Source organism: Stegodyphus dumicola, chromosome X1 (genome assembly GCF_044657685.1).
Source record: "Stegodyphus dumicola isolate Sdum_Otavi_A_Nest chromosome X1, ASM4465768v1".
Lineage (NCBI taxonomy): Eukaryota > Metazoa > Arthropoda > Arachnida > Araneae > Eresidae > Stegodyphus > Stegodyphus dumicola.
The window spans coordinates 256,386,564-256,403,579 of NC_140780.1; the positions used below are offsets into that span (position 1 = coordinate 256,386,564).

The 17,016-nt window shown below is 32.9% G+C and overlaps 1 protein-coding gene across 5 annotated transcripts in view; it reads right to left on the minus strand.

Annotated features, from left to right (window-relative positions):
* Positions 1 to 17,016, minus strand: part of LOC118181780 (phosphatidylinositol 3,4,5-trisphosphate 3-phosphatase TPTE2-like) — a 75,809-nt gene that overhangs the window by 19,212 nt on the left and 39,581 nt on the right. For all 5 annotated transcript variants that reach the window (XM_085807569.1, XM_085807571.1, XM_085807570.1 and 2 more), the window contains 6 exons: positions 10,036 to 10,100; positions 9,892 to 9,952; positions 9,705 to 9,786; positions 9,398 to 9,548; positions 6,582 to 6,662; positions 6,387 to 6,492 (listed from right to left, as the gene is read on the minus strand). In XM_085807569.1, the coding sequence (XP_085663695.1) occupies positions 6,387 to 6,492; positions 6,582 to 6,662; positions 9,398 to 9,548; positions 9,705 to 9,786; positions 9,892 to 9,952; positions 10,036 to 10,100 (546 nt within the window). The remainder of the gene's footprint in view (positions 1 to 6,386; positions 6,493 to 6,581; positions 6,663 to 9,397; positions 9,549 to 9,704; positions 9,787 to 9,891; positions 9,953 to 10,035; positions 10,101 to 17,016) is intronic.

Consider the following 17,016-nt stretch of genomic DNA (forward strand, 5'->3'; position numbering starts at 1 on the left):
TAAAATTTAATTATTTACATTAAATTAAAAATGAGAAGAAAAATTATAAAACACTTCATCGCTACTTTTGAATTATATAAAGATTATAACATTACCTCACATTTAGTTAAAAGTAATTTAATTGAACATATTTGAGCTATCCTTTAGAAAATGTGAAGGGAGAATTAACAAAGGTAGTGAATAACAAAATTCTGCACACTACTTTTAAACTAATATTTTCAATACAAACTTAATTTCTGAGTTAGCTGCCAATTTCCTGACAAGTCATTTATCACCAATATGCTGTTTGCTAAAACCATTAAAATTATATATGCAGGGTTCGTACACATTTTTCGTACCATTAAAATCATATATGCAGGGTTCGAAATTAAGTAATTTTAAGGACTTTTAAGGATCATTAATGAAACAAATTAAGGACCTATGAACAAATGGGAACTGAATAAATTCAATTAAAAATATTATCTATGCCTGAATTTCCCTTTTGTAATACCACCCTAAAAATAAAATAATCCCTAAGTAGTATGCATTACAGTACAAAGTCCGTAATCCGGACTCGTCAAGACTTCGGCGATTCCAGATTAGGGGTTTTTCCGAATTATATACAATCAATTTAAATCTGGTAAGATGGCATGCAGAAATTATACAATTAAAAATACGAAACCGTCATTTATGAAATAAAGAGCAGTTATGATCTAAAAAGTATCAAATTTTACCAAAAAAAAGTTTAATATTTATTTGTTTACTGTATTAAACATTTCTTTCAATGTGTGCATGCGTAAAGCATACATTACGCATAGTTGAAATTAGAAAATGGCAACCAAAAAACTATTTGATGTGCATTCGTGATATTTATAATGATGAAGAAATTGATTTAAATCATATCAAAGACGGAGTACATCGAAATGAAATACTAGATTTAGTAAGGAATTATAAGCCGAATAAAATAAAAACATCTGCCCTGAAGACGAAGATAATGCTAACAGATCAACTTCCAGTTCATTGCGCTTAAGTCTTAATCATAAACAATTGGGTAATTTACATAATAATAACTGCACATATCATTGAAGAATAATTTTCTTTATGTATTCAGTTTCTTTCTTCAACACGTTTCCTTTTCATTTTAGAATTTTCGGATTTAATTAAGGATTTCCTTTATTCTAAAAAACACTAAATGCATAGAAAAAGTGGCTAAGTAATATGAACATTTAGAAGAAATATGAAATATATATAGTAAAGGCCGGTTACACAGCGGATGTCGCAGAAATTTTACAATTCAGTGACACACCGAACAACAAAATCTAGAAATGGCAAAACTTTTAGAATTTAGGATCCACAGAGATTTCATCAGGTGGGAAAATACCTAGTGCCAGCTATGTGTATGATGCAATAAGACATATTAGATGAATCTTTTAAATTGTAAGTTTTCAATTTCTTTATTAGTCAAAAATTCCTTTTCTATAATGCCTGCCCATGTGATAAGATTAGAAGCATTTTTGATATTTTCCATGCTTGAGTCTAGTGAAAAGTAGAGAAAATAAAGGGAAGACAAACATGTTAAGAGTCTAGTATCAGAAGTAAAACATTCAAATGTTACATTTTCATTGTTCTTCCAGACGTTCTCCAAAAAGTAAGAAATTCATTGCAAACTTTCTGTAAAATACATCCATTATATGTTGATACCATGGAGACATTTTTCATTTTGTCACATTTTCTCGAATCTTCTAGAATCGTGGGTCTACAAATTTTGCTTTCAAATCCTTCTAAACTTTCCAAGCTGCAATGTCTAAAATCCTAACGAAAAATTATCCCTACCAATTCTGCAACAGCAAAAAGCCAGAAATATTTTGGAAAAGAAAAAGGAGGGAAAATGTGTAAAATTAATTTTATAGAGAAAACTGATGCATATTCTGAGAATTTTGAATATTCCGAAGCAATTACATGGAAAAAACTCTTACTATGAAAAAAATTAAAAAGAAGTTATTTTTAATTACTTACATAGCTAATTTTGCTTTTGCTAAGAGCTATTTCGTAAATTGTGCTTTAAAGCATTATACCTTGTTTATTTTTCAGATTCAAAACATTGTATAAGTTGCCAAAATAAAACTTTATAATATGACAGCGAAAAATAAAAATGTTTTATTTTAATGTTATTTTTTAAATATAATTTCAATATATTACCATTATTTTAATCAAATTTATCAATGTTACAATGTTTAAAAAAAATTGTCGAAAAATTCTCAAATCTCGGAACTAAAAGTTTTATATGGAAACCGATCTTAAAATCACCAAAATGTCAATAAGTCGGCAAATTTAGAATTGTTTAATAAAAGAATTCACATCTCCAAAAGGGAAAAGTTGTTTAAAAGCTCTTTATTAGAAAAAATAAATTTCAAAATGCTTATGCTTAGAAACTCGAGTAACCCATCATTTATATTAGAAATAGAAACAAATTATAACCCATGAACCCATTCAAAAGCTAACCATATATGTCAGTGAATCGCCAAAAATATTCCTCCAAAATGCTAATTCACACTCAAAATGGCAGGCGTAAGTAAAAACAGACAAAAATTTCAGATGATTAAAATTAAGGACCTTCTGCTGAGTTTGGCCAAAATTAAGGACTTTTAAAAACCGTACGAACCCTGTATATATAGCAGCTAATTTTGTCAGGATTTTACAAAAAATTAAAACTTAAATTTATTGAAATAACTACAAGCAGTAACTTGAATAAGACATTTCTCTGTGACCATACTAACAAGCACTTTAGTATTTTATTAGTTAATACTAAAATGCATAGTTGCAAATACCCAGAAGCAGAATAGATTGTTAACATTTCTACAGTACAACAGGATGACCATCCTGTTTCAGTATTAACCCTGACTGCTCAATTTGTGGACCAAAATCGCTTCCAAAATTTTTTTTTCATATTTTAAATCTATATATATTGGAGAATTGAAAAATGCACTTTTTCTTTCTAGAAAATATTTTTTATATAGATTTTTATCATGAGAAACAGTTGCCAGAGAAACAAATTTCAGATGTTATTACAACATAAAAAATCTTTTTAAAAATAAATTTCAGTCAAACTACAGTTAATTTCTATTCATTGCATAATATAAAAGGTAAAATGTACAAAATTTAAGAAAATATAAAGCACTGAGGAAAAAATACCTTAGATATGCAGTTTAGTATGATAGAGTTCAAAACAGGGTTCAAGGCAAAGTCCAACTTCACAGTCTTTGCACCAAATTCAATAAATCTAATTAATAATCAATCTAGTTATTAATCTAATTAATAATTCAATAATTTTTTTCTAGAAGCCATTTCTATAAGAAAAAAAGCAGCAAAAAGTGAAGTTTGAGCGGTAATACCATGTGCCTTCAAATGCCGTGATTTAGTGGACAACTAACGATATCTGATGGCCAAAACGTAAACTAAACGTCTTATACTGTATATAATTTATTTCAATGGTTAAATGGGGAAAAAATGGGATGCGGTCCTCAATAAAGGAAAACACATGCCCGTGGAAATCGAGGGATGAGCAAATTTTGTTACACTTGAGTTTGGTTGGTTTGGTTTATTTAATTACGGCAAAGCACACTAGAGGTATCTGCCTAAGGGGAGGGATGCTTTCGTGGAGGACTTTATAAGGGAACTGGCTTGTATACACGTTACACATGGAGAAAACCACGAAAACAGCCATGCAGCCAGCCTGTTTGCAGGATTCGAACCTCGGACCGAACTACCAGTGTTCAGCCACTTTACCGCTCGGTTGCTGGCGGGCTTGTTACATTTGAGTTGCCCGTGGAAATTGCAGGATGAGCAGGCAGAGGGTTAAATGCATATACATCTATTTTCAAAATTTTATCAGCATTCCATTTGCAATATATTTCTAATAATCATTAGAGGCAGTTGACTTTTGCTTGTCACCAGGTTTGAACACTTCGAGATTTCAAGCAGTTACAGAAAAACTGATAAGTGTACTAAAATAAAAGAATGGAAAAACTTTGTATATCATGCAACTATTAGTTCATCATTCACTAACATAAAATAAATGCAAGTCTCTGCAATAAAAAAGATAAAATTTACTAATATGGAAAGAAACCTTTACAGATTTAACATGCCACCATTTCCCAAATGAAAAAAAGCATAGAGATTTACAGATTAATCATACTGGCACAGAATGAGCTTTAGTACATATTGTGCTACTGCAATAATCTCACAGTTCACACTAGCAATGAATTTAAGTGTTGATTAAAACTTTGGTATCAGCTTATAAGCATATTATGACACTGATGAATACACATGAAGATCATGTGAAAAGTTTGTCGATCTAGTAAATCATGTATGGCAGCTTGTAATAAAACATAACTTCCATTCTCTTTTTTCACATTAGTTTATTGCAATATTAAAAGTCTTAAATAGCAAATTAAATTCTAAACAAAGTGCAAGTTGTACTGAATCTTTCGCAAGCCTAACACAATTTTAATACTTCAAATATTTCCTAATACAACACAATACATACAGAGCTACATTATTCATATTATAAATATGATTGCAATAGTGGATGACAGAAAAATTTTATGATTATTATTCATTATTGCATAGGCTAAACACGAAGCCAAGTTGTATAGTCCGTATTTCAAAGAACCGCCATCTTACTGCTGTTGTGTTATCACTATATTAACTTTGCACCCATAAAAGAAAATTAATTTTATCATCATCTTTCCTTTCCAGCTTTCTCATGTTGGCATAAATAAAACTATATAAATAAAACATATGATAATTTTAAACCTACTGTCGGATAGACTACACCCTAAAGAGACAATGTAAACGTATTATTCTGATTAATACAGTAAAATACATATATTCTCCATGATTTTTCTCTTAAAGTATTTTGCCTCTCCAGCTTAAACTATTGTAAGAATAAGCATAAAAAATTGGGAAACTTTGTATATACTATTAACAATACAGCTTCTGCTCATAGCAGTCTAGTTCAAGTTTCACTGGAGCCAATAATCTCTGTACATTTCTAATGTTAACCACTCTTTCAAAAACCTTAAAAGTATATTTATGTTTTATTCTAATATGGTCTTTCTTATCCTCCAACAAATGCAAATGATAAAACCCCGAAAATTTATTGTTAGAAGGCATGCAAAAAGTTTTCTAAGTTGTGATACTTTATAGTATGGTGATATAAATATGCCAAAATTAGGTGCTGATGTTTAATGTTATGACTTGACAAAAAGTAACTGTTGGTATTTGTGTTATTTTGACTACCATGTAAGCTTAAAAACAAAGGAGATTTCATCTGAAACTACTGTCACTTACATACTGTAACTCCTGATCCTGTATAATATTTATGATTTGTATCCAGTGCTTCCCCCCCCCAAAAAATAAACCCCACTGAAGTTAATACAAAAAGAACTAAATTATATTATATGGGATTCAGGACTGTCCTTGAAATAAACTACAGACCTCCAAGTTTAGTGAAAAAAAGTGTCTGTACAAAGTCACTACTAGTAAAACTTTATACAGTTCTATTCTGAAGGTGATCTCACTTTCTGTAACTATGTTAACAGTATTAAAGGCATCATATACAATCAAAATGAAAGGTATTTATTTATAGATTTTCCAATAATCAGATTCTTATTCAATGGCAGACAATATATATTTAAATTGTGTATATCAGTCAATGTTAATTTTTAAAAGTCAGTAGAAAAGGAAAAGAATTATCATCCATTAAAACTGAAAAATAAACTCATAACTTGAGATTGTTCATCAAAATTCCAAATGCTGTTATTAAAAAAAAAAAACATGGAACTGCATTAATGACCTCATCACATTCATACATTTTGAAGTGATCATTGCTTTAAGGGAACTGCAACCACACATCAATACATTTTGCTATTTTCTCTCTGTTAGTGAGACTTATCAGATGATATAAGAATTGTCTGTGAAAGTACCAAGTGTGTCTGTGAATTACCAAATATAAGACAAGAAATCTTTAAAATAAGCAATTTCAATTACTCAAGACATATTTTGATAATATATACTGATCTAATACATGAAAGTCTTTCAGCAGCTTTAATTCTTTTTTAGTGCGAAAAATATTTTCTAAATACCTTATTTCCTCACTATACTGCATTTATAGTCTATTTAGTCTTTGTCAATATTCCACCAAATGCTGTAAACACACACACGCAAGCACGCACACATACACACACACACACACACACACACACACAAAACAAAAAAAAAAAAAAAAAAAAAAAAAAAACTGAACTAGTTGTCGGAAAAGAAAAATAGCATAATCAACTAAAGATATATTAAACATAGAACAATATATGTGTATATAACTAGTAGAGCAAAATAAGAAAAATTACCAGCCACAGCATTAATTCTTATCTGTCTTAGCCTTAAATTAACTTCTTCAGGAGGCACTCCATTATATCTCTCTTTAATTTCTTGAAAATATCCAACATAACGATTCTATAAGAGTCACATTTTAGAACACATACATACATTTTACTCTTAGAAATGTACTTAAGACTTCAGAAGCTCTAATAATATTCAGCTACCTGGCTCGGAGTTTCAACTCCTTGAAATTTACTACTTTTTGAGAGATCAGTGCGTCGATTTCCAAAGTAATCCAGACTAGCCTAAAGAAAAGAAAGGTTAAGTTTAATTTAACCAAGTATACAAATCTAAAACACTTTCTCCAAAGTCCTAGATATTTTCACTGCATATTAATAAAAAATTAATAATCACTCCTAATGTTGAATTGACATAAAGCAGAATATGGTAAACCAGTAGCCAGTATGCACGCAGTATAAAATGGATCCATAATCTTTACCTAGCTCCTCTCAAAAATAAGCATTTCCAAATTAAACATGTTCCTGTCCCAATGCACATCGCATTAGATAGGCTGTATTTCAGATCGGCCAAGACAAAGTAGGTATAGATGTAGAAAAAATTATACTCAGAATTTCTGAATTCCGGTAAAGTCATACCTACAGTGGTTTATTGCCAGTAACTTGGAACATTTGAAGAAAAACACATTTGCCAAAATGAGAAAAGTTTCTTTTGCCATATAAGGAAAGAAAAATTTGGCAAAATGTCACCATAACCAACTCCCAAATAATGAACCATCCTACGAAGGTACCTCCTGATTACCATATCTCTTAAAGTCAGCAGAATCACTGTGCTGGAAAGCAAATGAACATAGTAGATGCTGGATTTCGTATAGGTAAATCTAAGCATTTTATGAGAAGTTGATTCAAAATTATGATGCAAATAAACTCATAACAAAAACGTATTTACATACTACCTCGAGTATAAAAGGAACTTCATATTTTCTCATTCAATGGCAGACAATATATATTTAAATTGTGTATATCAGTCAATGTTTTGTTTTTAAAAGTCAGTAGGAAAGGAAAATAATTATCATCCATTAAAAGGGAAAAAATTATAACTTGAGATTGATCATCAAAATTGGAAATGCTGTTATTAAGTAAAACGGAGACTGCATTAATGATCTCACCACATTTATACACCTTAAATCAGAAAAGTAATAATGATGTAACATTATGAACTGAGGAAAGAACAATGCTTGTACCAAAATATACATGGCTTAAAAAGGAGAGAAAATTCCACCTCGAAAATGCTAAAGATCTGCAAGTATCCAGTCTTCAAATCTAACCAAAGACCTACGACTAACATATCAGCATGCAGTGGTGAAAAAAATCAATTCGTTAAGTTCTATGCCAGAATTTTTACTGATGTGATTTATACACAAGAACAATAAATAATGGTGCCATGCATGCCTGTTCTAACCCAGAGATTAGAACTGAGGAGATAGCAGACAAACTTATACTCAATTCTACATTTTGGCATTTCTAGAAATTTAGGTTAGGTTTGGTTTACATAATTACAGCAAAGCCTCGAGGGCTATTTGCCTAAGGTGAGAGATGCCTCCGTGGAGGACTTTCCAAGGGGAAACTGGCTCGTATACACATTACACCTTGGGGAAAACATGAAAGCGCCCATGCAGCCAGCTCGTTTGTAGGATTCAAACCTCAGACCGAATTACCAGTGTTCAGCGACTTTACGCTTGGCCATTGGTGGGCCCTATACAAATTTAGGAGTCACTTCCAAGTTTGACATATGGATCCTGTATTATAAAGGAATAAAACAGATCATATCTTTGCATAGTTGCCACGAAACACAGGTTTGTAGATGTCATAACAGGCATAGAAAAGTAGACCCAGGATAAGAACACGCACTGCAAAAGAAGCTGAATACAAATTTTCAAAATTTTAGACAAGAATATGCTAGCAATTCTTTAAATGGAGGCCAGATTTCAATCGTATATCCTCTTAACATCTCATAACTAAAATAAATTCCTCAAAGATACAATTCAAAGGTTTCAAGTAGACGGAATGGCTAGCCACAATCCCTAGATACAATACAGCGGCTTAGTTTGAAAACAATGTGCAAATGAGTCTTGGAGACATAGAAAGTAATTTCACTAATAATACTTATGAAAAACTTAAGAAAACCAGACTTCAGTGATTGTGTTTTGTCAAAGTCTTTCTCATACTCCCCCAAGATTCATGAATTTCAGAATTAGTGGCAAAGCACACTAGGGCTATCTGCCTAAAGGGAGGAATGCCTTCGTGGAGGACTTTCTAAGGGGAACTGGCTCATATACAGGTTACACATGGGGAAAACCACGAAAACGCCCATGCAGTCACCCGTTCGCAGGATTCAAACCTCGGACCGAACTACCAGTGTTCAGTGACTTTATCGCTCGGCCCCTCGTGGGCCTTTCAGAATTAGTCATTTCTGACTTCAAATTAAGAGAAGGGGGAATGTTTTAATAAGGGAAAATGAGGGGGGACAGAAAATGCAATGTTGTTTTACAGTGTTCAAAACAATGATATTTGCAAAAACTTATTAAACTAAGTAACTCATTAAAATTTCACCCAGTAATTACCTATGTTATACTTCATGATAAAGTACTACTATACAATTAGTACATGCAATGGGTGTACTAATTTATTTCTTTTTTACACATATTCGATTTGTAAGCAATATTTCATTATTTTAAATTATGTTCTTACTTCTTTTTATTAATACTTTTCTCCCTTTTTTGAATTGGAGGGAGGGTTATATTGAGATGCAAATATAATCATGTTCCAAATAACCAAATGCAAATCCTCTATAATTCAGAATTGTATTATGTTATTTTTATTTCTTTGTCGTTCAATTTACCTTTCTGTTATATTTTCAAGTCACATGACAATTTTCAAAAAATACTCTACAGATGCATGTCAAGTATGAAAATTGCAAATTTCTAAAGCAACAGGCAGAGATCAAATAGAAAATGAATTACTTCAGCACTACCAAATAAGCCGGCTTCAACAAGCCAAACACAAATCATAGTTCCAGTTCTTCCCTTTCCACCTTTGCAATGTACAGCAATAACGTTACATTTATCTTGATTCAGCCACTCACGAACATTCTTCACAAATCGAACCATATCCCTGAAAGAGAATACAAATAAGATTTTTCAGATGAGAACTGTATGAAATAGCATACATAAGAAAGTTCAAGGCAAATATTAAATAGCTTTTCCCCTCTATCAAATAATTACATAGGATTATTACCTACACATATAGAAACACATTTTTGATACATACTTCACAGATGGCACATTATGGTCATCAATGATGAACCTTTCTACTCGTCCATGAAAATACGTGTCATCATATGTTTTTTCACCTTCAAAAAATGAAATTAGATAATATATGCACATACCATTTTCAAAAATAGTTTTAGTTGCAACTTATAAATTTATAAAACACCTAAGTATCAAAACATACATACTACACAGGTTGTAAACCTTATAATGATCTTTGTGCTTGAAGTCCAGAAAACGTGCCACCTCCTACAAAATCAATATATTAACTTATGCATATTTATTTATATGATTGATTAAACATATTATACAGTTTAATCAATAAAACTTGCCTTTATGGGATTTCGATACAAAGACATCTTCCCATATGAAGGAAAAGACATGGCAATCACTCTCTCTGCAATTAAAAAAAAATTGAGGTTAGAACAAAATTCTGTATGAAGATCGTACAAAAACCTTCACACAAGTCTCTTTTACAGATATCTGCAAAAACAAAGAGATGACTTGAATCATTATAACTGGAAAAATTATGCTTATCATCTGAAGTAGGATTAACAAGATTGTAAAGTAGGGTTAACAAGAACTAAAAGATGAACCTGATTTGTCAGGAACTGAAAATTTAACACATCCTGATTTCAAAATCTGAAAATACACGAACATTTTTTCAAGATGAACAGAGCCTTCAAAGAAATTAATCAATTCTGAAGAGCTGAAATAATTTTGTTTTTGAGTGTTAAAAGATTGTAACAATTTGTAACAATTATTTAGCATTTTGAAAATACCTTAGCAGGAAAACGGCTTCCAAGGCTGAAAATAAATAAACCAGAATTCTTTCTATTAGTTTATATCTACGGTGGTGTTCATAATTAACAGAAGTTGCAATTTTTTCAAAAAAAAAAAAAAAAAAATACGGAACTAAAGATACAAATTACGCTTTGACGCAAATGCTGTAAATCTTTAGTATCGAATACAGGGTTGATCCACTCTGATACTGATTCACTTTACTGCACGAATGATTACCACTCGAGCAAAAATGGAATAGTAGTTCTTTAACAATTCAGCGAGAGCTGTTCATTCAGCTGGAAGCATGTCAAAACATTTGATTTCCTCTTAATGTAAGCACTAGAACTTTTTTCTTTATTAATTACTAGAAATGTCTCTGACCTACTTTTTATGTGTTGTATGTGTTTCAGGTATCTATAGATGCCTTTGATTAGCATGTATTTCATTTAGTATTTAAAAAACAAAACATTAAATAAACCGATTCATCTCAGGGAAACTGACCCCCATTTGCAAATGGACAGAGTTTATTTTTTTGGCCCCATCCGGCAGCGTTTGGATCTGTGAAGTATATAGATTATAGGAGCTAGTTCTTCAGATTCTCGGCTGTAAGCATTTCAGTGCTAGCCATAGATTGGGATCCTTCGGAGTCATGATTTTCATTGCTCTTGCTCTTATCTGCAGATCTGCTTCTGGCAGAGTCTTTTCTTTTGATTGCTCTTGCTATAGCCACAAATCTGGCTCCTGTGGAGTCTTGATTTTCGGAGCTGTTCATTCGAGTTTCATTACGATTCTTTGAATGCTGTGTAATAGTATAGTTATGTAAGGTCTTACCCTTTTTTATACAATATTTATGTAAAATAATAAATTATATTTTTATTTATTTACTTATTTTACTAATGTCTTGTAATCAAGAACTGCAAATTTCTCTTTAATCTTTTTAAGAATTAGTACATATTTATAGCTTAATTTATAAATTATTCTGAATATTAATTAATATATTCTGAAGCTTAAATTTAATAGCAGATTTAAAATTTTTTACATAAAAATTTATTCCAGACAATGATAGTGGTAGTGGGTTTCCTGGTGCAAAACTTCTTCAGTTATAAGCGCCGATACACGCATCAAACCTCTTAAACACAAATAGATGTATAAACAAGATAAAAATCACAAGAATAGCAAAAATTTACAATGATAAAGGTGATCTAAAATGATAATGATTACAGTGATAAAATGATGAAATGCTTAAAATAAACAACTACACACATCACATAATTTCCTCAAATAAAAACAAGACTAAATCATCAAAAATGGGATATATTAAAATACTTATTATTAAAACAATAAGGTAGAATATCAAAATCAAATTAAATTAAACATCTGTCTCTTTTAAGTACTGGAACAAATTTGGATTGACCTTGTTCCCAAAGATATGGTCCACAGGCAAATCACATTTCTTAAAAAGTTTCAAATGAAGACTTAAAATATGGACACTCTAATAAGGATGAACTGGCAATACAGCAAAGCAGTTTAGGCATATTGGTTCACTCTCACCTTTTAACAGATACCTGAGTAATATGCGAGTGACCGATCCTCAGACGGATCAACGAAACTTCCCCCCTTTTGGTTCTTAGTGGGCTCCCAGCATTCACTTTTTGGTTTGACTCTTCTCAGCTTATTTTATAGCTAGACATCCCAGATTTCCTTCTATTTGATCAACAATTTGTCCTTAATGACTTGACGGATATCATTATTGGGGATGAGGAGATGTACAAGATGAACTGCAGATTTGGCTGCAATGTCTGCTAGCTCATTCCCATTTATAACCACATGTTCTCGAACCCAATAATAAAGGATGCGATACCCACATCTTCTTAATTTGAGATCAAGGCTTAAAATGTCAACAACCATGGGATTCGGAGCACTATAACATGAATGTAAGATTCCAAAGCACTAAATGAGTCTATATATAATGAACTGTCTTTAACCTTTTAACTGTCATGCCCGAGACACTGGTGTTCGAAAATGTCACGCCCGAGTATTTCTCGGGGTAATTTTTTTTTTTTTTTTTGAGTGCATCGTATTGTCATACCCGAATATATATCGGGAGATGTTTATTTCGGCTTCATCTCTTTGTCAAACCCGACTGTATCTTGGGTAAAGTTAATGTGCGCTCAATTCAATAGATGACAGCACTTTACTGAAGATTTCAAAGGTTGGAGGTTATAAATTCTTTGGTTCAAAGTGCACGGGATCTTTTTGTTGTAAAATGGCATCCAGTTCTTTGAAACGATATAGATGATTTAGATTCTTCAACCGAAGATGAAGAATGTGTGTTTGATGAGCAGTATTTATGATACTTCCATGGTCAGCCTCAAAAATAAAAAAAAAAAAAATGAAGATATACTCAAGCCGAAGATTGTTTCTGACTACAGTCTAACTATGGGTGGTGTAGATCACTGTGATTAGGAAATATCCTTTCATCCAACAATCCGAAAACGTCAGAAAAATATTATAAAAAGATATTTTTACATTTACTAGACAAGGTACTTTGGAACTGATATTTGCTCTATAAAAATGCAGTTGAAAAACGTATTACATTTTTAAAATTTCGAATCCAAGTTGTAGAAGAGCTTTTACATAAATATGATGATGCAGCTTCTGGACAAAAGAATGTTGGCAGACCTCTACAAGGGATAACCCTGCCCGTCTTACTGAATGACATTTTATTTCTCATATTCCTCCTACTCCTGTAAAACATGAGCCTACAAGACAGTGCAAAGTGTGTTGTTCGAAAAAGGATAAAAATGGGAAAAAGATAAGGAAGGAAACACGACTCCAGTGTAGTGATTGTGGAGTTGGTTTGTGCTTGGAAAAGTTTTTCCAGTTGTACCACACAAGACTGAATTACTGAACTACTAATAGGTATTTACTTTTATTTACTTTTTAGAAAATAATTAATTTTTTTCATTTTAAAAAAATAATGCTCATCATGTTGAGTGGCAACCGCCTCAAGCAAAATATGCAGTGGCTACAAAACTAAAAATTTTACCCATGTACTTCAAAATATCAATTTTTAACTACTTAAGTATATTTTATTTGGTACTAAACATTTGGTTTTTCCAATAAAAAAATTTGACAATTTGTGTACCCAAATCATCAAAATAACTTGACAGTTAAAGGGTTAATGTAGCTTAGAAATAAATCAAAGCACATAATATACAGCTTTTAATTCTGAGGTGAACACGGGGCAGGCATCATGCAGTCTTTTACCCTCTGTGTGGTCTTCAATAATAAAGGATGCTTTCTTCCCAAAATGCTGGAAATCATCTAGAAGACGAATCTGACCATCCTCCCAAGGTGAGAATTTGAAATGCTTTACTGCCTGGGTAGAGATATGTGTAATGTGGTATTTCTTGATAAGAGAGTTAACTACAAGTGAGAAATAAGGCACATGGGATGGTCTGGCATCAAACAAGAATTTGTAACTGTCATCGATTAAAGGAACGTGGTTTGGATGGTCAGGAAGTGACATAACATTGAAATAGTAGCAGAGAGACAACTGATCATCTCTTAACTGAAGCAATGGCTCATGGCAGTCAGTATAGAGATTCTGGACTGGAGATGTTCTAAATGCACCAGAAGATATATGCAGCACCTGATTAATGAACAGAAGCTAGTTTTAGTAACATGGAAGGCCTTGCAGAACCATAAACAACTGAACTGTAATCAAGTTTAGAGCATATAAATGCTAAACCGAATTACTGAGTAACAGTCCGCGCCCCAGGAGGTGTTTGCCAGGGCATTCAAATGATTCAGTCTCTTCAAACACTTCTTCCTTAGCTACAGGATGTGTGGAAGGAAGGTCAATTTTCGGTCGAACAACAGTCCTAAAAATTTTACTTCGGGTTCCACTGGAATCATTGATTCTCTGAGATGTAGTTCAGGGTCAGGACGAATGTTACGCTTTCTGCAAAAATGTACACATACAAGTCTTCTGTTTTGAAAAATATTAATCCTTCTTTCTTTGACCAATGCTCGATTATATTAAGACCAATTTGCAGCTGTCCCTCTACATATCTCATATCTGCACCTTGACAGCATATTGTGAAGGCCACCAACATATAAAGAACCCGAAACCATAGGAGTTAAGTTTTTTTTAGAACAGAATTAATTTTCAAGTTGAACAAAGTAACAGCACACAGCCTTGACGCCCACTCTCTTCTTGAAAGAATACATCTGAGACTACAGAGCTAATTTTCACTTAAAAAGCCCTACCCTTCAAGAAATTTTGCAAAGATATTGGCAAGTAGCCACATAATACAATGGTGTGAAGATGAAGCAAAATCCCATGCCTTGTCATTTACCTTTTCTATGTCAAAAAACACATGGTTGGTCACACTAGATGGTTTCTTTTGACAAAGGCTTTATGAATGGAGGTTTCCAAAAGGAGCATATTATCCAAATTCGTTCTGCCTCACTTTGATATGGGAAAATTACACTGTTCTTTTCTAAATAAAGACTAAGTGGCAGTTCACCATTTTCTCAAAAAGCTTTCAGATGCAGCTTGCAAGGGCAATGGGTCTGTAGTTGTTGGGATTCTTTGAATCTTTCCCTGGCTTATGTATAGGACTGACAACAGCTTTCTTCCATGCATAGGGGAAGTTATGCTCTTTCCACACCCAATTATACAAAGTGAGAAGGGCACTCAATGAATTACAGGAAAGATGCTTCAGCATTTCGTAACTAATGCCATCTGGACCTGGGCATGATCTATGTATCTGTAAGAAAGCTCTCCTTAATTCCAGCAAGGAACATTTACAGTTATAAGTTGTCAAAGTTGAACTTAATGAGAAAATCTTCAGCACATTGCTTAATGGACAGAAATGACAGGGAAAAATTTTGGCCATTAGAGATGGCAGCAAATATTTTACCAAGAGTATTTGCAATTTTTCCTGCAGCACTGATGGCTTGGTCTGTGCTTTTTCCAGGATGGAAAATAAGTGGTCTTGGTATATTCCATATGCTAACTCTTTCCCATACTCGTTTACTGGGTATTGAGGGCATTATTCCAGACACATTCGATATCCAGGAATCCCTCTTAATATGCCGTCATACTTTTCATGCATTTGCTTTGGCTTTTTTGAAAGCAATAAGATTTGATAGAGTGGAACATCTTCAAAAATGTCTCCAGGCTTTTCTCGGTTTTCTGAGAGTTTCCTGGCATCCGTGGTTCCACCATGTTTTTAGGTATTTTGAAGGCTTTGGAGAGGTCAAAGGTTTAGAAGCTGTAGCTGCTTGGATGATAATGTCAGTAATGCCTTTTACTGCATTACTGATCGGCATGTCATTTACAACTCCTTCTGCGAGTTGGGCAAGACAGGAGGAAAGTTCCCAGTCCGTCTTTTCGAACATACAGCATGAGGGCCTTATGACGGAATTATTTTTCTTCTCTTGTAAATGTTACAAATATACGGAAATGATCACTGTTGTGAGGATCGTCCCCCAACACTAAATGTTCAGAAGGGCAACACAGATGGTAAGCAGACGGGAAGGTGAAGAGCATGAAACGTTCTTGTTGGCTCATGGAAGCATGTAATCCTGACCACTATTGAGGAAACAAAGGCAATGATCTTGAAACAACTGCTCGATTTGTCTACCTCGAGGATTTGTATCACTACTTCCCCAAAGCTGACTATGTCCATTAAGTCTCCAATAATAATAAATGGCTCTGGCAACTGCTCTATCAACTCATCCAGTTCTCTCTGATCGATAGCTTCATTTGAAGGCAGATATACAGAAACTAATCCTTTAATATTAGCCTGCATAGCAACCACTTTAAGGGATGTTGCTGACGCAAGGACAGTCGATGGAGAGTCATGTGAGGTGAGACGGCCTACATCCCCACAGACATGTTCATTAACAACATCGTCCTTTCTCGTAAAAGAATACCTCCTAACTCTAACTTATTATCAACTTTCAGAAACATTTCTTGCAAAGTGAAGCCCATAGGTTGATAAACATCAATCACGTTCTTGATGTTCAAGAGACGCATTCACTAACATCGTCCTTTCTTGTAAAAGAATACCTCCTAACCCTGACTTATTATCAACTTCTAGAAATATTTCTTGCAAAGTGAAGCCCACAGGTTCAGAAACATCAATCATGTTCTTGATGTTCAAGAGGCCCTGGTGAAAACCACAACAATTCCATGAGATAAGGTTGGCCAATATGAATGTTTGTTTTACCTATGCTGCTTCTTTGTCTGTCGTGAAAGGAGACTTTTTGGAAGTTCCAATCCTGCCTCAACTTCCATATCACAATCCGAGCTCATACATTTGAGGGAGCTGTGACTTTGACTCCCAGGTTTAATGTTTTGATTTTCTGTTTTTTGTTTGTGTTAGAATGGTTTTCCTTAGTTGTATTTTTTTTATTTAATATGCTTTTAATTGAGATAATATTTCCTGATATATTTTAGTTGTGTTAGTCTGTATTGGTTTGTTCTTATTTCAATTTTCTGATTCATTATTTTC